The following is a 23,671-nucleotide window of genomic DNA, read 5'->3' on the forward strand; positions in this document are numbered from 1 at the left end:
TCCCAAGCCCATGACATTCACTCTTTATATAGGTTGTAAACACCATATGGAGAAGAAAAGGAGGCAGAAGAAATATATTAGTATAGCTCTCAGTTTCTGATATATATATATATATATATATATATATATATATATATATATAAACATGTGTGCTTGCACATATATGTTTTTGTTCTTGTTTGTTGCTTTCTTATTTTGATGATGTAGCCATGTTGCCAGGCTGTCCTGTGACTCCTGGACTGAAGCCATCCTCCTGCCTCAGCCTTCTAAGAAGTTGCAATCACACACATGTGCCATTTTGCTCAGTTTAATTTTTGATTTAATCTTATACTTCTGCATGAGGATTTTGTTTAACCTTTCTTGTGGAACGGCTGTCTGATTAAATCTTAGTCTTGGATTGCACATTGAGCCTGTTCCCCTCAGGTTGGTTTCAGAGTGTTTATGCACGTACATCTTAATCCATTCTGTTTTTTTCTTTTCTTTTTTTTTTTTTTTTTTGCATATTTTCTTTTTATTTTATTTTATTTTTTTCTTATCAGTTACATTTTATTAACTCTGTATCCCAGCTTTGTCCCGATCCCTCATTCCCTCCCAGTCCCTCCCTCTCTCCCTCATCTCCACCGTGCCCCTTGCCAAGTTCACTGATAGGGGGAACCTCCTCCCCATTCATCCGATCCTGTTTTATCAGGTATCTTCAGGACTGGCTGCAAAGCTCTCCTCTGTGGCCTAACAGGACTGCTCCTCCCTTGGGGGGTGGGGAGGCCAAAGAGCCAGTCATTGAGTTCCTGTTAGAAATAGTCCTTGTTCCCCTCACTATGGGAAACCAATTGGTTACTGAGTTACCACAGGCTACATCTGAGCAGAGGTTCTAGGTTACATTCATACAAGGTCCTTGGTTGCATGTCAGTCTCAGAAAAGACTCTGTGCCCAGATATGTTTGGTCCTTGTGGAGCTCCTATCCTTTCCTCATCAGACTAACTACCCTTCTTTCTTATGATTTCCTGTACTCTGCCAAAGGTTTGGTCATGAGTCTTTGCTTTTTTTCATGTGGAGACTTGATGCAATTCCTGGAGAGAAAACTTGCTGGGGTAGGAACCTCTCCCAACCATTGCCCTTAGGAGCTTCCCATTCTTGCATTCTTCCAGTATTGATTAGTTAAAACAGCTAGTTTAAGACTTTTGCCATTTTATTAAACTTTTGCTCTGGTTAAGTAAATACTGAGATTCTGTGATTTTCTTCAGTATGTGCCACTTTCTAGACTTCAAAATGGTAGTTATTTCACAGTTTCAGTTCTTTACTGGGCTTGTGAAAAATTGTTAATTTGTTTGGTTAGCTCTTTTCCATAAGGATATAGATGTCTTTTGCTTTAATATTTCTCCTTTCTGAACTCATACTGGAAGGTAAGGCTTTTCATTTGCAAAAAATTAGTTTTATGAAATACTTTATAATAATTTATCTTAATAGCCATCTTGTCATCAAGTACACACACAAATGAACGCTCTAAGAATTGGGGTCAAGAAGGGAATGCATGATGGCTTGCATCTTGGGTAAAAGTTGTGGTAAATGAGAATAAAATTAAGAGAAATATCTAATGACATGTATTTTATGCTCTTGACCTATAAGTAATTGTTCATTGTTTTATAAATTAATAGGTAAATGGATTTCGCAGCTATGTAGACCTTTATGTGAAAGACAAATTGGATGAAACTGGGGTAGCTCTCAAAGTTATTCATGAACTTGCAAATGAAAGATGGGATGTTTGTCTCACCTTGAGTGAAAAAGGTTTCCAGCAGATCAGCTTTGTGAATAGTATTGCAACTACAAAAGTAAGTGTCCAACAGCACTTTAAAAAATGAAATAAACAAAAACAACAAAATCATCTGGCTTTGTTATGTTAAAATTGACTCATTAAAATGGAAGTTATTTTATCAAATAACTATTAAAATTATTGAAATATACATTGAGAAGTCAATATGCTTAGTGTTTATTTTGAACATATTTTATGAAATTTAGATTATTAGATTTATTATTTTATATTCTGACTTTAGAGTATGGTAGAGAATAATAGGAAATGAGCTTTTTGAGGAGTCAGGTTGTGGAACATGTTATTTGCTATTTGCTATTAAGGAGCTTGAACCCTCTTCTGTAGGCTTAGGATTTCAAAGTCAAGGAAAATTCTTACTTTAGAGCATTGGTAAGAGTGCTCGAAGTAATATTGCTCTTGGTAATATTGGCTGTGTGTGTAGCCTAGTAGTAGAATGCTCACTTAGTATGTCTGAGGCTCTGACTTTAATCCACAGCTCTGCAAAGTGAAGGAATGAATGAATAAGTTAAGTTAAAAAGATTATTCACTGAGCATATAAAGCAGTGGATAATGCAAGCACATACTATAGACTAACTTAAAGCAGTAATTTGCGACTCTAAGTTTAACATTTTTTTTCTTTTCATTCATTTTTTTAAAAAATAATATAACATCACTTTTTTTGGTCAGCAGAAATTTAATCCAGTAATGACTGCATTCTGTTAGTTAGACAGTAATTTAAAACTTTATTTGAAGGTTTTAATTTTTTCTCTCATTTCTCTCAGAAACTAGGGATAGACACTTTTAGGTTGGTACTATACGGTACCATAATGCCACTGGTGCCACTATTTTTCCTGGCTTTCTTTTCTACCATACATGACATGTGGCTTTGTCTCCTGTCCTCAAACAATAGTGTAACTCTATACCTTAGTTCCAAGTTCTAGGGAGAGGAACATATTATTAAGCTAAATCGCCATCTTTTGGTCAGGAATATAATAGTTTTTCGTAAAGAACCACTCAATAGGTAATTGCTAAAGTTTCATTGGTTGGAACTGAGTCCACATGGTGCATGCATGTGGGGGAGGAGGGAAGGGACAGGGGATGTAGCACACTCTTGCATGCAACAAAAACCAGCCAAGCAGAACCTATAAGCAGTGGTTCAGAGAAATGCCAGGTAAAGTCCACTGTAGTGTTAGGAGAGAGGGTAGTATTTCTGGAGATCAGGAAGCTACAATGGACTTCTCTTTCCCTGTACTTATCCTATACACATCACCCATTTGGCTTTTCATGAATTCTACCTTTGTTGTTGTTAATTTTTTTAAATTGAAATGGATTTTTTTCTTACAATATATTCTGATTACAGTTTTTCTCTTCCAACTCAATCTAGATCCTCCCACTTCTCCTTCCACCCTAACCCACATCTCTTTCTTTCTCTCTCTTTAAAAATAATAATAAAATATGATAAAATAAAACTGAACAAACTGGAATAGGATAAAGCAAATAAAAGAAAAAGAGCCAAAGAAAAAGCACAAGAAACACATATAGATGCAGACACACACATTCACACATAAAGAAATCCCACAAAATTGGAAATTATAATATATATACAAAAGACCTTTAATGTGAAAATAAAAAAGAAGACCCTCCAAAAATGCCATTGGGTTTGTTCTGTGTTAGCCATCTACTGCTGGGCATGGGGCCTGCCCTAAGAGTGCTTTATATACTTAATGAGACACTCTTGGGGAAAACTAATTTGTCATTAATGATAAACTGTTAAAGGAAAGTGAAATATGTTTCTGACTTCTGTGAACCATCTTACCAAATTGTCAAATCTCAGTGGGGACATGGGATTCTTCTGTTTATACAGTTGGATAGGAAGCTCAGGGGAACTTGAAAGTTGAAAGCAATCCTGAGGGACTGCATCATTGTCAGTATGTGGTATCTGTGTGAACTGAGTCATGTCACTTACATTATTGAATGTTCACTTGGTGCTCAGATAATCAGAGGACTGGCTTTGAATATAAGGAGACTCTGTAGATCTGGTGTTAGATGTAGAAAGAGGAAAAAATTACAACAGATAGTTCATTGACATGGTGATCTTTTTAAATCCTTACTATCACTTTCAGACTCATACTCCTCTAGAAAGTAGTCATACTGAGACTACCAAGTTTTTGGATCCTTTAGATTGTGTATTCTGTACTTCTTCCTCTGCAGGGTGGACGGCATGTGGATTATGTAGTAGATCAAGTTGTTGGTAAACTGATTGAAGTAGTTAAGAAAAAGAACAAAGCTGGTGTGTCAGTGAAGCCATTTCAAGTAAGTGACGCTTTTAAAGTGTTTCACCGAGTTACCACAGCATGCCTGTTTTGATGCTGATTATTTTTGTTGTGTTTTTCACAGGTTAAAAACCACATATGGGTTTTTATTAATTGTCTTATTGAAAATCCAACCTTTGATTCTCAAACTAAGGAAAATATGACTCTGCAGCCCAAAAGTTTTGGGTCCAAATGCCAGCTGTCAGAAAAGTTTTTTAAAGCAGTAAGTTAAATTTGTATTATTTTTCTTGAGTTATTGAGAATGGAGAAAATAGGCTTAATGTGTTTCATTCTGTTAATTTGAAAAATATAGACCACATTGTTTTACTCAATTACTGTTTTTGTCAAGCATAAAAGTAGAGAATTACATTGCTAAGTGTGTTAGCTTTGTGCTGGCTGTTGCAAAGGTCCAGCTTTCCATTGACAGATATGCAGAGCCTCACAGCCTTCTGTTTTTATCTTTCTACTCTTTTTTCAGATTATTCTACTGATATATAACATACATATATACAAAATACAGAATTTTCTATATTACTACAAATTGATTTGAATTTACAAATAGTTATTTTGGTTTAAATTTTTTCTAAAATGAGGATACAAGTAAATAATAAATCTTTGATTTGCGACTGCATTTTATAGTCACCATTGGCTCCTTGTAATGTGTTATACAGCACTTAGGATTTCATAGAGCTACCTGGTTAGTAATACCACCAGTTAAACATTTACTAAATAGCTATGAGGTGTACCTTTAAAGTTGTTTGGCAGTGGGAATGTAATCATGTAATCAACTAGCCAAAAGTGTCTGTCTGTCCATTTGTGTGTATGTGTGTGGTTGCTCCCCCCTTCTGCCCTCCTCCTTTGGAAGTTTATAATATGGTAGGAGAATAGAGTACAGTTGCTATGGAGAATGTGTTTTTTAAATCCCCGTATTAGGTTTTCAAAGGTAGGATCTAAGAAATAAAAGTGAAGTTGCTTTTTAGGTTCTAGGTTTGAAACCTATAGAATACTTTATAATGAATTCTGAGCTCACATTACACAACCGTCTGTACAACCGTCTGTAATCATATCAGTTGCTTTTACAGAGCGATTTGGTTATAGATACTGTATTGTTTCATTTAGGTGAGTTATATCTAGATTTGGCACAGGTTTCTTTTTTTTTTTTTTTTTTCCCTTCACTAAAATGGCTAGAAAACTGTATGCCTAAAACCACATCACTAAATACTTTAAAAAAAAATCTTTTAAGACATGGGATTGAAGATACTTAGCTTTTTTTAGGGAAACAGCTAGTCATCTTATATACCAGTTCATTGCAAATTATTAATACGGGGCTGGGTGAAGTGTTTATTTGTTAGCAGAATGAGGCCTTTGCATGAATTTCTGAGTTATCCTAATGTCATTTTCATACCAGTATTTTTTTCCTCAGGGTTTTAGGATTCACATTTTATATCGGAGGCTATTGGAGATGTCAATCTCTGAATTTGTCAATTAGTAAATTAATAGGATATTTTACTATTATAACTTGTACTAAGAGCCTTATTAGAGCCTTCCATATTCATGAAGTTTATTATAACAGGATTTTCTCATGCTTGTCTTTCAGTACTGTATATCATTGTATACATAGTTGCCTGAGTAATTAGCTCAAATACAGTTTTACTGTCATTAAATAAAATTTACTAGGATGTCTTATAATCATAAATGTTGTCTTCAAACTTCTTGGATTCCAGCAATCATAGACATTTCTATAAATTTTAGGTGAACTTATGAACTATTTTATACACCACTAACCTTTGATTTTTTTCTTTTAAGGCTTCTAATTGTGGCATTGTAGAAAGCATATTGAACTGGGTGAAATTTAAGGCCCAGACTCAGCTGAATAAGAAGTGTTCATCAGTAAAGTACAGTAAAATCAAAGGCATTCCCAAACTGGATGATGCCAATGATGCTGGTAAGATTCAAATCAAGTTTTAAAGATTTTAAGTTTAACCTTTATTCAGTTACGGAAAAATTTCATTTATACTATGGTTTTCTGTTCAGAGTATAATTAAAATTGCTTCATGTGGGGCTAGGGAGATGGCTCAGTTGAGTAAGAGTGCAGGCAGTATAAGTGTGAAGACCTAAGTTTGAATACCCGATACCCATGTACAAAGCTGGGCATGGTTGTGTGTGCCTTTAGGCCCAGCACTGTAGGACAGAGCTTGGGTACAGATACAAGTTGATCCTGAGAGTTTGCTGGCCAGTCAGCCTAGCTGAAACTGTGAGCTTCTGGTTCAGTGAAAGATTGCCTTAAGGTTATTAGTAAGGTGAAGAGAAATAGAGGACAACAGCTCATGGCCTGCTGTGGACTCTGCATGAGTTCACATGCATCATAAATATATAGAGAAGAAGAAGGGAGGAAGAAGGGAGAAATTGCTTCATGTACTATTTATTATTATTTTAAGAGGTTGGAAATTCAATACAATATATTTATAATTTAAAATGAAGCTTACAACTTAAACTTCATTAAGCATGATATAAGGTGACGATTAGTCTTCATTATCATCGTGATAATTTTTATGGCTGCATTTTTCACATCAGTTAAATAAGGAACTTAATATATATATAACTTACAATATTTTTCAGGTGGCAAACATTCCCTGGAGTGTACATTGATATTAACAGAGGGAGACTCTGCCAAATCTCTAGCTGTATCTGGATTAGGTGTGATTGGGAGGGACAGATATGGAGTCTTTCCACTCAGGGGTAAAATTCTCAATGTACGAGAAGCATCTCATAAGCAGGTTTGTGTTCATTCCCACAGGTACTCATGACATTAACATTGTGCTAAAATTTCAAATGTAGGTTTAGACTCACTTTTCATATACTTCAGCAGCTTAGCAATACTTTCAATTCTTTTTTTCTTTTTGTGTAGATTATGGAAAATGCAGAAATAAATAATATTATTAAAATAGTTGGTTTGCAATACAAGAAAAGTTATGATGATGCAGAATCTCTGAAAACCTTACGTTATGGAAAGATTATGATTATGACTGATCAGGTTGGTTTCAAAGTTACTACATATTTATAGTTCATACCTTCAGACTGTCTTATTCATGTATGTATGTATGTGTGTATGTATGCATGTATACATGCTGGACCCAGGACAAATGTTTTTACCACTGAGCTGACCTTTAGATTGTCTTTTGGTAATTGTCTTGAGAAATAGCATAGGTGAAAGTTATTGTATGCTTCCAGAGGTCACATTATATGGAAACCTACACATAAAGCTCATTTGATATTATTTAATTTGGGGGAGGTATTAATATTATTGGTTGTTTTCAAATGTTCTTAAAGTGCAGCAAGTATGAAAAGAACAAGGCACAGTGCTGTATCGCAGTGACTAAGCCTGTGTGGAAATAGGAATGGAATGGTTGCATCTGCAAATGAGAAACTAACTTACTTGGTTCGTGGTTACTATTGGCACATGTTTCCCTAAGTCAGGATGTGCAAACCCAAGGAGAACTTTAAATTAGCAGTAATCAAGAAGGAACTAGATTGAAAAGGGAGAACTTTATATGTAACCAACTTTATTCTTAAAATGTAAAAGCTTTGTGAGAAAATCACCAGTAAGTTACCATGTAGTACTATTTAAGCATAATTTTGTAGCTTTCATGTCATGAGAAGACCTGTAAATACCAGTACTCAGGGGACTTCCTCTTCCATTGCCCTGTGAAGTGGCATTATAACTGGTTGGCTTTGAATTTTTCTACCTTTAAACATTTTGTAATCAGGAACATCGTATAATACATATAATGATAACTTAATCATTATGTAAGGATAAGTATAGTCAGTGTATTGTTAACTATACTTGTATTTTAAGTGTCAGTAATCTATAATATTTCATAGAATACTTATCTACACTTTGAATGGAGTTGCCTTGGCTTCACTCATACATTTTAAAATTTGTTTAAAAGTAGTTATATTTTATAAAATTTTAAGATTTTTTTACTTTGCACTTATCTAGGATCAAGATGGTTCTCACATCAAAGGCTTGCTAATCAATTTTATTCATCACAATTGGCCATCACTTTTAAAGCATGGTTTTCTTGAAGAATTCATTACTCCCATTGTAAAGGTACTGCTTGCATTGTTTTAATTTTGAACTGTTTTCTTAAGTGTTAGCAGAAGAACTAATTTCTTTTTTTTTTTTTTTTTTTAATTAATTCAAGGCAAGCAAAAATAAGCAGGAACTTTCCTTTTATAGTATTCCTGAATTTGATGAGTGGAAAAAACATATAGAAAACCAGAAAGCCTGGAAAATAAAATACTACAAAGGTTTGTATTTTAATATTTAAGTTTTATGAAATGACTGCTTATAAAATCTATTTTATGAGAGTGATAAAAATTCCTTGAATGTTTGTCTTTTAGATTATAAACCAGCAGTTTGTTGCTGACTGAAATTTTTTCATAGAAAATTCTGTAAGAAAAAATTTAAACTACAAATAATAATAAAGTTACAGAATTTTTTCTTAGCACTTTGTTTCATCACATACACAAATACACACACACATATTTTATAAGATTAGGACTGCTTATGCATTTTGACAATTACTATTTTCATGATATTTAGCCCTTACTAGTATCCCATGTTAATTTGAAATTACTTTTAGACATAGTATTTCAACTGTCACTATTTTAATATGTTGCTAAACAAATATCCGTATTCTTTAATATATTTAAAAATCCAGCCAATTTTAAAATTTCTCATGATTATATTATGTTATATATTTAATATTCCAAGTCAAGATCCAAACAGTTAATATTTGGTTTTTAGGTTTCTTAAATCTCTGAATGTAACTTTTTCATATTTTTTGAATATTTCCCTTTTTATATTTTCCCATTTTAATTCATTAGGGAAGTTGTTTGTTCTTGTAAATTTACCACATCTTAAATTTTTTCCCATTGGGCTCCTTTAGCTTCATTTAACATGTAGCAAGTTTTTCTTCTTCTTTTCCATTACCTGATACTTAAATCAGAATCTGATCACATTTGAATTAGATTTGTTTGACTGAAACAATTATTAATATGTTACATTGTCTGTTAAGTCAGGAGGCATGTATTTGGTTTGTTTTAAGCTTGATCAGTTGGTAACAGGTTAATGACTTCCATTTGATGGTTTTGAACAGTGATTGTTATTTGTGACCCTGTTTTATATTAAATTATACAGGATTGGGTACTAGTACAGCAAAAGAAGCAAAGGAGTATTTTGCTGATATGGAAAGGCATCGCATTTTGTTTAGATATGCTGGCCCTGAAGATGATGCTGCCATTACCTTGGTAAGTGTGTTAATGAAAGAGACATTTCTGTAGTTATTTCCTTCCTGATTTATGTTTCCTTCTAGAGCTAGTTTTGTGTGATAAATCTTTCTTGAAAGTATAGCACCTAAAGTAGTGAATTTTTTCTGTTTTTGGCTTTATTGTTTCTTTAATAGACTCAGCTCAAATATAATTTTGATTAAAAATTAGGAAAACCAAATCTGGGCTCAGGGGTTCCTGCAGAGACTGATGAATCAACCAAAGACCATGCATGGAGAGGACCTAAACCCCCTGCTCAAATGTAACTCATGGACAGCTCAGTCTCCATGTGGGTGTCCTAATAAGGGGAATAGGGGCTGTCTCTGACATGGACTCTGTGGCTGGCTCTTTGATCACCTCCCACTGGTAGGGTGGCCTAACTAGGCAACAAGAAAGAGGACCCAGATAGCCTAATGAGACCTGATAGGCTAGGGTCAGATAGTAGGTGAGGAGGACCTCCCCTAGGGGAGGGACATGGGAGGGATTGAGGGAGGGAGGGTGGGACTGAAGGAGATGAGGGAGGGACTGCAGCCAGGATACAAAGTGAATAAATTTTAATAAATAATAATACTAATAAAAATTTTTTTAAAAATTAGGGAAAGCACTTTAGTTTGCCATAGTTATTTACCATTTATAAATTCAAGTTTTATAATGAAATTAATTTTAATATGTGACATTCTCACTTGGACTTCTTCAGGCATTTAGTAAGAAGAAAATTGATGACAGAAAAGAATGGTTAACAAATTTTATGGAGGATCGGAGACAGCGTAGGTTACATGGCCTACCAGAGGTTAGTCCTGAAGGTGATCTGGGGAAAGGAGGTGAGGCTAAGATGTGTGCAGTGAGAGTGACAGTATTGCTATGTAACTTTCTCCTAGCAATTTTTATATGGTACAGCAACAAAGCATTTGACGTACAATGATTTCATCAACAAGGAATTGATTCTCTTCTCAAACTCAGACAACGAGAGATCTATACCATCTCTTGTGGATGGTGAGTAATCTATGTTAAAGTCTTTCTGATCTTTGCATGCTCTGTATGGTTTAATTGTGTACACTTTAAATTTTTACTTATGGTCCATTTAAAATTTTTATCTGAAATCTCACAATACAAAAGATTCAAAAGAGCTTAAAAGCTTTTGAGATAGATACATTGTGTGGGAGCTGAAATCTTTACTATTCCATTAAGTTTTTCAGGAAAATTAAGGCCAATCTTTAAAGCTTTGTTGTTGTTCTTGTTATTCAAGTAATTTCTAAAATTGGAATTTTGAAAATTAAGTAAAATAGAATTTTGTCTAAATATTTATTAGAGAATAAGTTTTTTAAATGTCTTAATATCTCATTAATAAAACCTAATTTAAAATAAAACTTAATTTAAATTAATAAAACATAAAACAAAACAAATAAACAAAACAAAACCTAATTTAAATAATTTATAATTTGCAAATAATTTAACTTGAAAAATTTAGAAACTTTTTATTAGACCTAAATTTCCTATTTGGAACAACCCTACCCCTAGTTATGTAAGTCATAGCAATTTGTTCACCTCTGTGTTGCTTGGCTCTTCATTTAAAAGTAGCGCCTTTGTCCATCCATCATAACTAATATGAGATTGTCTTCCTCTATGAAGTATTTCTTCAATCTAAATTGGTCTCAGACACCTAAACTTCTATGCTACTTATGAACCTCTTATTATCAGTAGTAATTTTGTTTCCTTAGTTACATGATGAAATTTCAAAGAAGTAGTCATATTTTCTTATCTTAGTTTTTCCTATGCTGTAGCCTCAAAATAATAGATGCAGCTAGTTAGAATATATGGATAGGGTTATTGCTGTGTTCATTGTTCTCAAGCAAGTAGGGCAAGGCAGCACATAATCTCACATAATCTTAGGACTGAGGTTATTAGAAAGGTTGTTTCAATTACTTTTAGGATACTGGAACAGGTTTAGTAATTTGCTTATTAACATGGCATGAGTATCCAGATTATCAAGATTCTAAAGTTTCGTATGTTCTTAACTACTACAGTACTGTGTTTGTTAAGGGTCTTAAGATACACTAATAGAAGTTATCAAGCTGTTTGCTAATACTTACGTTACTGCTGGTATAAGTCAGATGAAATAGAGACTCTTGTGGAAGAACTTTTGGACAGTTCTTTAAGTCTAGAAGATCTTTAATTGGTACTCTTCTGGAACTGCAAATGTATTTATTTATTCTTTTCCTAAACATGTACTGTTGCCACTAAAAGAGTTGCTGTTATATTGTATTTTATTTATAGCATACAAAAATGACAGAGAAAAATGGTTAACAAACTTTATGGAAGATCATATACAGTGTAGGTTACATGGCCTACCAGAGGTTAGTCATGAAGGTGATCTGGGGAAAGAAAGTGAGACTAAGATTTGTGCAGTGACAATATTTTTAAAGTGGTTTAAAGAGTATTTTAAAAGGAGAGTTGCTCTTTTTAAAAATAGGCTTCAAACCAGGCCAACGAAAAGTTTTGTTTACCTGTTTCAAGAGGAATGATAAACGTGAAGTAAAAGTCGCACAGCTGGCTGGATCTGTTGCTGAAATGTCTGCTTATCATCATGGAGAAGTAAGCATTAAGAATGGAGTCAGCTGACTCAAACTGCTGCTGGGTGGAGGCACTACAAGGCCAGTTATACTAGGCTGGCTCTCTCTCATGGGGTGAATCTTAGGTTGGGCCAGGCATTAATTGGACATTCCTTCAATCTCTTTTCTGACTTTATCCCTACATATCTTGTAAGCAGGGTAAATTTTGGGTTGAAGTTTTTGTGGGTGAGTTGGTGTTTCTTTCCTCCAAACATTGGACGGAGCCCAGGGAGTCTTGTGGAAGAGTGGGGAATAAGGATAGAAGGACCTGGAGGGAACAGGAGCACCACAAGAAGACCAACAGAACCAACTAACCAGGGCCCAAGGGGGCTTGTGGAGACCAAAGCATCAACCAAGGACCATGCATGGACTGGACCTAGGCCCCCTATACAGATAGAGCCAATGGACAGCTTGGTCTTCATGTGGGTTCCCTAGTAAGGGGAGCAGGGGCTGTCTTTGACATGGACTCTGTCTGTTGTCTGTGTTTCGATCACTTCTCTTTGGCAGGGCTGCCTTACCATGTCACAGAGAAAGAGGATGTGCTTAGTTCTGATGAGACTTGATGTGCTGGGTTGGTGGTAGTGGGGTCTGCCCTTTTCTGAGGAGCAAGAGAGAGGGGATGGGGGAAGAGGGAAGGAGAGTGGGACCAGGAAGACATAAATATTTATTCATTTATTTATTTACATGCTCATGATGTAAATAAATAAATAAATAAATAGATAGATAAATAAATAAATAAATAGATAGATAGATAGATAAATAAATAAATAAATAAATGGAGTCAACTGAGAACTGTAATTATTTGCATGCCAAATGATAATTATTTATGATACAATAGTTTTCTTTTTATGAGGTCTTTAAAAATGCAATAAAATTTAGAGTTTAGGTATTAATACAAATTGAGGCTTAGTTTCAAGTGACTTAGGATATTGATCTTATATTCTGGTTTTTTTTTTTTTTTTGTTTGTGTGTGTTTTAAATTCTGTAGCAAGCATTGATGATGACTATTGTGAATTTGGCTCAGAATTTTGTGGGCAGTAACAACATTAACTTGCTTCAGCCCATTGGTCAATTTGGAACTAGGCTTCATGGTGGTAAAGATGCTGCAAGCCCTCGTTATATTTTCACAATGTTAAGGTAAATAATTTTCTAGCTTATTGACATAAAATTCAATTTGAAGTTTATTATAGTGAGTAAAAGTTTAGTAGAATTATGGTGGTAATAAAAAGTTTAGTTATTATACTCGGGGTGAGCACTTAATTGTTTGATCATAAGTAACATGAAGTCTTTTGGTCTTAATCTTTTATGCATTCTTGGTAATAAATATACACATTTTCCGCACATTATTTTTTTGACTGAAAATAGGTTAGATATTTTACCCAGAATAATTGGAACTTCTTACAAAGTTATTTAACAGTATTAAAGCACTTAAAGTTAGTAAATATCTAAGTAAATAAAGGCTCTTTTATACTGGCTTGTGCTTAAGAAAAAATATGCCTTTTGTACTAATATTGGTAAATTTTATTATGTGTGTGTGTAGTCAAAATTATTAAAATGTAAGTCATAATAAAGTTCACTTCTCAGAGCAATATTCTTCTATTTCCTTTTGTTAGTTCTCTGGCAAGGCTGCTTTTTCCAGCTGTAGATGATAACTTGCTTAAGTTCCTTTATGATGATAATCAACGTGTTGAGCCTGAGTGGTATATTCCCATAATCCCCATGGTTTTGATTAACGGTGCTGAAGGCATTGGGACTGGTTGGGCTTGTAAACTGCCTAACTATGATGCTAGAGAAATTGTGAACAATGTCAGACGGATGCTAGAAGGTTTGGACCCTCATCCCATGGTAAGTTTTTATGGCTTATATTGTTTACTTAAATATTAATGGATTAGGACAAGGTTTCTTCCTCTTAGAAAATATTGCAGTCTTTTCATTGTAGACCTGCTATAGACAGGATCCTATTAGGATATAGATTTATATTTGCTTACCTGAGAGATATAAATCAATGAGTCTGAAGATAATTTTTATGGAGAAAAACTTGATTGAAATTTTAAAATACTTTGTACTTCAGGCTTTGGAATCTTTGAACTATATAGAGAATGGTGTTCTTAAGACACTAATATGTAGCTTTGTTTTTGTATCAAAACAAAGTATTAAGCTGTGAAAATTTTCCATATCATGACACATGTGGTATATACTCAATATATACGTAGAAGCCAGGAGAGGGAATTTCGTTCCTTTCTCGTTCAGTGTCTTACTATTTTGGGACCAGGTGTCTCACTGAACTAGAAGCTGGCCATTTCAGCTAGGCTGGCTAGCCAGTGAGCTCCTAGTATCTGCTTGCTTCTTCCTCTCTTTGCTGGGTTAACTGGTATATGCAGTCATGCCTTGTATTTTATGTGAATACTAGGGATTTGAACTTAGATCCTGCATGTTTATGCAACAAACAATCTTACTAAATTCCCAAGCTCCAAAAAACTTTCTATGATAGTATTTGATTTAAACAGTTTTAGATACATTTGAGAATGATGGGCTAATGTGTTCTATTAGTATATGCTTCTTTGTGCCTAGTACCACATGGCCTGTACTAAGAAGTGAGTTAAAGAGTTACGTCTTTGTTTTCCCAAGTTAATGTCTTGTCAGGAGAAGATACGAGGGATTGAAATTTACAGTGATCAAAGGTACTCAGTATTCACAGAATGTCCCCTGCTATGTGTTGAACTTCTTAGTGACAATATTGTTTACAGATTTTAGTAGAGGAAATAATCTCTTGTGATTTGACAATGACTAAATTTATATTGGTGTAAAATGGGGAGCTGAGAATGTGTCATGAGCTTGTAGATAGTATTTTTTGTTATCACAATGAAATGCCGGAGGTAGCCTGCTTTTTTGAGGTAAAGAGGCTTATTTTACTTCATAATTCTAGAGTTTCAGTGCCTAGAAGCCTCATCTAGTGATGGCTTTCATGCTGGCAGAGTCCTCTGGCAGCACAAGGCTTAATATGGTAAGAAACAAGGAGCGTCTCTGTGTGTTTATGTGTGTGTACAACTGTCATTCTGGCCTCTCTGCTTCTTACATAGGTACTAGGATTCAGTCATGGGCTCTACCCTTGCCTAATCCTAAGCATTTACCAAAAGCCTTACTTCTAAAAACCACATTCATATTTCTTACAATGGTAATTGTATTTTCACATGACACTTTGGGGGAACATTAAAACTATTTAAGTGATAGCAAACAGTGTAAGCATTCAAAATCTTCAAATAGAGCATGGGAGAAAAGTAGTGGTTTTGCAGGGGAAAAATTATTAGAAAAAGATTAGAAGGTTCAGTTGGATCGAGACAAACTCCATAAGACATTCAGTGTGAAGCAAAAGGAGTTTGAATTTAAAGGATATTAAGCTAACATGGAAGGAATTTGTGGCTATATACTGAAAAAGAATATAAGAAGTGATTAGGTGGTGTTCAGATTATGTTAACAGAAGCCATGAGTTTTAGATCAAGGTACTTAGCAAGCAACAAATGAGGATGAGAAGTTTAGTTTCAGCATATTTACCTGCTGTATCTGTAGACCGTGTGCTGAGCTATTTGGAAGTTATACTGGCACTCGAGCAAAGTCAAACTCTGCTTAATTCTGTTTCCCCTGCAGCTTCCAAACTATAAAAACTTTAAAGGCACCATCCAGGAACTTGGTCAGAACCAGTATGCTGTCAGTGGTGAGATATTTGTGGTGGACAGAAACACAGTAGAGATTACAGAACTTCCAGTTAGAACTTGGACACAGGTTGGTATAACTGAATGAGAAGGGCATTGCTTTATTCTTTGCGGCACAATTAATCCACCTAATTGTTTGTTCTATGTCTGTATTGAATTTGATTCCATATTTATTTGAATTTTATGTTTTGAATTTTCAAGTTTTTAAATGAATGTAAAAAATAATATGTTTTACAGTAAGTGGTTTTCAACCTGTGGGTTGTGACCCCTTTGGGGGATGAATGATCCTTTCACAGGGATAGCCTAAGACTATTGGAAAACACAGATTTTTGTTTTTTACATTATGATCCATAATAGCAAAATTATAGTTATGAAGTAGCAACAAAATAATTTTATGGGGGGCTCACCTCAGCTTTAGAAAGGATGAGAACCACTGTGTTAGGTAATGCTTCTTTTCATTCATTTTAAAAAAGAGATTGTATGTTCATGTTTGTTTTAAAACAAAAGGTATAGAATGAGATATATTGTATGCCTATAGAAATATGCTCAGTAAATTCACATCAGTATTAGTTGCTATAAATCTAAATGGGGAGCATACCACTCTACTAGTCTAGCAAATGTCGTCTTCCTTATACCTAGATTTGTGGTGCTCTTTGGAGGTTAAGTGAATTGAAACAAGAGACATGGCTTTGTGTGTCTTTTCTCACCCTCAAGCAGAAACAAAAAAAGATAAAATTTTCCTTTTTGCCTCTGTAGGAATTGAGAATTTTTAAAAGATTATGTGACTAACAAGAAGAACATGATAGTTTATTGTAAAAAAGATTTATTGTCTTTTTAAATGTTTTTTAGGTATACAAGGAGCAGGTCCTAGAACCTATGCTTAATGGAACAGATAAAACACCAGCACTAATTTCTGATTACAAAGAATATCATACTGATACAACTGTAAAATTTGTGGTGAAAATGACAGAAGAGAAACTTGCACAAGCAGAAGCTGCTGGACTGCATAAAGTTTTTAAACTTCAAACTACTCTTACTTGCAATTCCATGGTAATATATCAGTTAATCTTTTTTAAATGCTCATGCATTGGATAATCATAACAAGAGTGACAGCAATAAGCTTGAATGCTAAAGAACCCAGGGATTAATTTCTTTCTTCTGCGTGCTGGATACCAAAGTCAGCAGTTCTTCTGCAAGAACAGTATGCACTTTTAACTGCTGAGCTCTCACTCCAGCCTACTAAGAAACCTTATAAAAAAATAGTCTCTCAAAATTTTTTAGTATTTTAAACTTTCCTATCGTTTTGATAATTGCATTTATCAAATCCTGTTACTAAGGGAATATTTATAGAAATGTTTTTAATAATTTTGGTTTGTTTCAGTGGGTTTTAGGGGTAGTATATATTCATATTAGTTATTTTAAGTACTGTAGATATTATAAATTAAAATATCAGTATTAATGACTTTATGGAAAAAACTTTGTATTTTATGTAGGTACTCTTTGATCATATGGGATGTCTGAAGAAGTATGAGACTGTGCAAGACATTCTGAAAGAATTCTTTGATTTACGATTAAGTTATTATGGTTTACGGAAGGAATGGCTTGTAGGAATGTTGGGAGCAGAATCTACAAAGCTTAATAATCAAGCCCGTTTCATTTTAGAGAAGATACAAGGGAAAATTACTATAGGTAAGGAATAGTCTTTAAAGATTTGAGCATTATAGTTAAAATGGAAAGTCTTTATTAATAGAAGACATTTTTATCAGTAGAATATAAGCAAATACAAATTGATCTCTTTTCTTGATCCTAATTTTATTTTTCCCTCACATAGAGAATAGGTCAAAGAAAGATTTGATTCAAATGTTAGTCCAGAGAGGTTATGAATCTGACCCAGTGAAAGCGTGGAAAGAAGCACAAGAAAAGGTAATCACTTGCAGAAAAAGACGCTCAGAGAAGCTCTGAAAGCAACTCCAAATAAACAAAACCCCCAACCCCAAAGTTTGAAATTAGACTGATAAAGGTGCTAAGCTGGCTGTTTGGAGCCTGAAGGCTTCTGCTAACCCACAGGGCAGACACGGTCCAGGGACTTAGAATGCACACCCACCACAACACACACGTCTCCACCAGGGCCTCTAGAAATAACTCCATGGTTGAAAAGGTAGCTTGGTCTCCTGGATTTTTTTCTTTGAGTCTGCCAGTAAGAGGTTTAATTTGTCATAGTGTTTTCTATGAGGTGCATGCATACTATTTGAGAGCCAGACTGGTAGCCTCAAAATCATTCTATTGGCCAGTCTTTGATGACAGTCTGGCATCTGGTCAGGACTTGCTTGGTCCAGTTGTGGTTTGGGCTGGGAAGATGAGAGACAAAAGGTCTTTGTTGTAGTCACTAACTCCAAGCATGTGCTCTGCCTGTGTTTAGACATTTGGTCCAAAATTGAAACACTATCATTAAGTTCTCTGCCTGTGTTTAGACTTTTGGTCCAAAATTGAAACACTATCATTAAGTTGTCCATTTCAGATAATTATTAATTCAGTGAATGAAGTATTTAAACCTTAAGAGTCTGCTCAAGAATTAGTTTCTTAATACTGTGATGATAAAAAGACAATTTTTAAAAGGTAGTACAACATTGTGATTGAGAACAAAAATGTAGAAAAGTTAAAAAGAGCAATGATTCATATTTTTAGATACTGAAATAAACTTGTATATATAAGATACTAATATAAACATTGTTTAAAAGAGTTAAAACTGTGATATACTGTAAACTGATATGTTAATTTCCTTGCAGTTTAGAGTTTTCAACCATATTTTATTGTATTTTTCATCAAACTATTGAAATACTGCTTTTGTTCACATTAAGCTCTTCTCAATTTTGAAGTCAATATAATATGTTAAAGTGAGTAAAATTAAAACAAAGTATGTAGCATCAATACAATAGGCTTATCTACTATTTTAATAAAGTAGGACAGGACAAGATGAGTAGTTTTTCAAATATGATGAATGGAGCACATTCTTTTCATCTTGCTGTGATTTATTGTATTGCTGAAGTCCAATTTATGCTTCTTGAACTTCTTGAACTTCTGTGTCATTGTTGGTTTATATTATATCTTTAAAAAACTGCCTAATAGTGCTGGAGAGATAGCTCAGAGGTTAAGAGCACTGGCTGCTCTTCCCAGAGGTCAAGAGTTCAATTCCCAACAACCACATGCTGGCTCATAACTATTTGTAATGAGATCTAGTGCCCTCTTCTGGCGTGAAGGTGTACATGGAAACAAAACATTGTATATAAAATAAATAAATAAAACTTAAAAAAATAATTTCCTATTAAGCCAGTGAATTCAGTGTTCTCTTAGTTTTAAAATATAAGGGTGTCTTGATTTCAGATTGCCCTTCTGGAGAAGTAGAATTCATGGATAAAAGCTAGCTTGCTTTCAGTACTTGCTTTAATACTATGAATGCTTTTGCAACATTGTTGCTAAGTGTACACTTGAAGAGAGTAAGGAGTTCAGGTATGAAAAGAGGAGGGTTCTTACCAGAGCCTCTAAGAGTAGTGGGAAGGAGAAAGAGAATTAAAACACAGCTACTTTAAGTTATTTCATATACTGCAAATTCTATCATTCAACACGGAAAAGTTCACTTTTTATCAGTTTCTAAAAGTGCCCCAGTTACATTTTTGTTAATAGTGAAACACACACACTTAGACTGTTCACTAGTAATGCTTCTGACCATGAAAACATAGATGAAATGGACTTCCAAAATATGAGTTCTAGGCAGGATTATATTGTGCTCTAATACCTGGTTGTTGTGGGTGAACAACCCAGCTGTTCCATAACTCCATAGCAAACCACTGTTTATTGAGGAACTAAAAAAACAAAAAAAAAAATCTGTAGAACAGTCTTATTATACATTATCTAGTACTTACTAATCATCTATCAACTGTTCATCTATGAACTTAATTTAGTTTATAATTTTATTTGTCATGAAGCATTTTGATTTGTACTTTTAATTTTTATCATTTTATTTTCAAAGCACACTCAGACCTAACTTTGTAGGTGGTATTATTTTATTTCAACATTTTTAATTGTAAAGCTGTTTTGTTTTTAAACTTTTTGCTTGTTAGCGTATCTTTGTAATTTTTAATTGTCTGAGTGTCTTAAACAACTTTAATTCAGTTTTATTTAATGTTTTTGTTTTTAAGCCTTTGAAGACAATGCCACCTAAAATTACTTTTATTGAATTCATTGTAATTTGAAACATAGTATTACCTTAAGAGGCTTTTTTAAGTTGCAATTGTTTTCCTGAGTAAAAGTTCAGAGAAATCTTACCACCTTAGTGGAGACTAATCATCAACTTAATCTTTTAGTCAACTTATTTTCTGAGTTCTCATTTGAGTAATCTCTATGGCAATAGGGAATTATTATTACAATTCATCCTTAGTGAATAAATGTAGCTTATGATATATATTTTTACAACTATTAAAACTTTTTATAAGTGATTTATTAGTGATTTCATGTTCATTCCCTGACCAGTATAAAAGTCTGACAGTATGCAATGACAAAATTTTACTAAATAATTTCAAGATACAGTGTCTTTTCAGTTCAAGACTTAGGAAAGCAATTAACTTTTCACTAAATTCCTGAGCAAATAGGAATGCAATATACTATTCCTTCTGAAGATCTTATTATATATCCTAAGAAAATCTTAAGCTTTTTTTTAAAACATAGGAAATAGGGTTTATAGGCAATCTTGATGCTAATCTTAAATAACTCCTATCACCTGAAGGTATAGCACTAACAATATAGCATTTAAGCCCAATATTCAATGAAATTAAATTGCTGATACGGTATAATAATGGACTTTAATATAAAATTTATTATTTTTTACAGGCAGCAGAAGAGGAAGACACACAAAACCAACATGATGATAGTTCCTCTGACTCAGGAACTCCTTCAGGCCCTGATTTTAATTATATTTTAAATATGTCTTTATGGTCTCTTACTAAAGAAAAAGTTGAAGAACTCATTAAACAGAGAGATACAAAAGTATGCACTTTTGTGGGTTAAATAATTTGGAACTATTTCAGTATTATCCATATCTTTGATTTTCTTTTTCCAAAAATAAGTATTTTGATTTATCCTTTACACATTTAAAAACTATTAAATGTTAAACTGTACTACTTCTTTCTTTTTCTAATTGTAGGGGCGAGAGGTTAATGATCTCAAAAGGAAATCTCCTTCTGATCTGTGGAAAGAAGATTTAGCAGCATTTGTGGAAGAACTGGATGTATGTTAAATCTCTATTAAATATATATTTAGAGTGGAGATATAGCTCAGTGTAGTGCATTGGCCTAGGATGTGCAAGGCCTAAATTCAGTCAAGCCCTGCTAAATGAGTAAACAGTTTTAAAGATGAATAAAATAAATTTGGGAAAATAATCTTTTGAGATAATAATGACATTTTTAAAATTTTCATTATCTTAGAATTTTTCTTTAACTTTATGTTAGTGTATTTATAATTCAAGTTAAGATTAAGCTAGCTTTACCTCTGAAGTTATAAGGAAAAGCTCTTTCCAGTGTAGATGGATATAAATGTTATAGAGTTCAATTTACAGGAAAATAAATTCTAATGCTTTCTATTAATTTAAATCTCTTAGCTGACTTCTGATTGTGCTATTGATTTAATTTGACATTTTTTTGAAAACAGGTAAGGCCAAAATGTAGATATGATTAGATATGGGTATTTGACCTTTTTTAGATTATAAGAAATTTCAATGTTTTTATGTTTGTGGAATTCTAATTTAAAAAGTAAAAGTAGAGAAAATATTTTAAATATAAACCTTTTTAAAATTGCCTGTTAAAATACAAAAATTAAATTAATGGCAGCAGAATGAATGTCTGATTTGATTACCAAAGGTAAACAGCCACTACTATTGCATGCTGCTACATTTTTAGTTACTTCCTCATTTCAGATTTTTAATTACATTATTAATTCATTATTTAATTTTTCTGCTCATGACTTCTGTTATAATTAGATTTTGTGGAATAGTATATTATTTTACTTGCCTGATGGAATTTTTCAAACTTTTTTGTACTATTGTTTCAGGTTCTTTCTGTGATCTTTTAAGTACTATAGTATACATTGACTTAAATCATTAGATTCTTTTTTTTTTTTTTTAATAGAGGTATATTTTCTTTCTGCTGGCTTATATATTTAAAAAAATTAATATTTCCTTGTGGGTATGCTCAGTGTTAAAGCATTTGGCTTAGCATGAATTAGACTGTAGCCAACCAAGCTACATCATACTAAAGATGAACAAACATACATTAAAAAGAAAACAATTGTTTCTGATTACTATTATTGCAATTCTGACATTACTTTAAATTTGATCACTGATAAGAAAAGTGAAATATGCTCATTTTGTGCTTACTTTAATAGTATAGATTCTAGACCTGAAAAGTTATCATTCAAAGTAATTTCAGGCCCCCAAAGTGTTGCTTTTTGCTTTTAGTTTGTCACTTTGTTATTTGCTAATTAGCAGCATTCAAACAAATTAAATTCTAGATATGGAGACTTAGAGAAATGGCTCAGCAATTAAGAGCATTCACTACTCTTTAGAGGATCCCAATCAGTCTCTTTGACTCATCTAGACAGTTCTTATATGTTTCCTCTCATCCCCTCTGGCCTCCATAGGCTCCCATATACAGTGTAGTGTACACTTACACAGACACAGACGCATAAGTAAAAAATAAATCTTTAAATTCTAGAGAAAGTTTTAATTTTTTAGATTTATTTATTTATGTCTTGAGTGTTTTATCTGCATGTGTTTATTTGTACTGTATGCATGCTTGGTTCCAAAGAGGGTATCAGATCCCCTGGAACTGGAGTTATAGAGGTTTATGAACAACATTATGGGTGATGGGAATGGAACCTGGGTCTCCTCAAGAGCAACACTTGCTCTTAACCACTGAGCCATCTCTCCAACCCTAAGATACCGAATTTTTTTTTAATAACTAAGAATATTTAGACTTAAATTTCATGACTCCACATTCTTTAAAATCCATGATACCATCAATTGAACATATCTTATATGCTGACATTGCATTGCATGTGGTTCTCAAATGAGAGAAGTCATCCTTACTATAATACAAATATGGACTCAGAGCCTAGAGAGTGGAGAGACTTGCTTAGAGAGGAGCTCTATTGGTATGATTAAAAACAATTATTCATCTCAGCCTTTTCCATCATGACTAAAATAGATATGATAGGCCTGCCACGTGGTAGCTACCCTGCCAGCTGTCTGTTACTTATTTAGAATATTTAACTAGTGGGTGGAATTATTAGCATTGGATTCCAATGTGTTTTATCTCAAAACCTGTCATATCTATAAACTTTTATTAAGTAAAGTCTATATAAATGTCTTTCAAGAGAAGTCACTTTTGTTTGCATCTTTTTAAACATGTTAATTATTAGAAAGAATAATTTTGTGTAATTTACAATCTGTCACATTGTGATTACATATTCATTTATTTTGATAATAAACCCCATTAGTAGCCAGGCGCCATGGCACACGCCTGTAATCCCAGCACTGAGGAAGGCAGACTTCTCTGTGAGTTTAAGGCTAGTCTGATCTACAAAGCAAGTCCAGACAGCCAAGGCTATACAGAAAAACCCTGTTTCAAAAAAGCCATAAAAAGGAAAAACAAAAACAAAACAAAAAAAAACCAAACCAAACCCAAAAGTTCAAAGTATTGGAGTTTTTTATTCTCCTACTTTAAAATTGTTTAGTGCAAATGAAAAGAATAACCACTTAATTTTTTAAATATTTATTTATTTTTACTTTATTATGCATATGGATATTTTTCTGCATGTATGTCTGTATACCATGTATATGCCTGATACCTGGAGGTC

At 33.5% G+C, this 23,671-nt stretch overlaps 1 protein-coding gene across 1 annotated transcript in view; it reads left to right on the forward strand.

Annotated features, from left to right (window-relative positions):
• Positions 1-23,671, forward strand: part of Top2b (DNA topoisomerase II beta) — a gene marked incomplete at its 5' end in the record, with an annotated part of 63,395 nt that overhangs the window by 28,419 nt on the left and 11,305 nt on the right. Inside the window, 20 exon segments of the mRNA XM_055599068.1 lie at positions 1,653-1,826; positions 4,016-4,117; positions 4,202-4,339; positions 5,923-6,061; positions 6,736-6,893; positions 7,025-7,150; positions 8,117-8,227; positions 8,322-8,427; positions 9,320-9,429; positions 10,145-10,237; positions 10,326-10,440; positions 11,918-12,039; positions 13,045-13,193; positions 13,670-13,901; positions 15,702-15,836; positions 16,616-16,816; positions 17,260-17,455; positions 17,598-17,689; positions 20,651-20,806; positions 20,964-21,047. Of these exon segments, the coding sequence (XP_055455043.1) occupies positions 1,653-1,826; positions 4,016-4,117; positions 4,202-4,339; positions 5,923-6,061; positions 6,736-6,893; positions 7,025-7,150; positions 8,117-8,227; positions 8,322-8,427; positions 9,320-9,429; positions 10,145-10,237; positions 10,326-10,440; positions 11,918-12,039; positions 13,045-13,193; positions 13,670-13,901; positions 15,702-15,836; positions 16,616-16,816; positions 17,260-17,455; positions 17,598-17,689; positions 20,651-20,806; positions 20,964-21,047 (2,739 nt within the window).

This window comes from Psammomys obesus, unplaced genomic scaffold (assembly GCF_907164565.1).
Source record: "Psammomys obesus unplaced genomic scaffold, mPsaObe1.curated_primary_1811, whole genome shotgun sequence".
Taxonomy (NCBI): domain Eukaryota; kingdom Metazoa; phylum Chordata; class Mammalia; order Rodentia; family Muridae; genus Psammomys; species Psammomys obesus.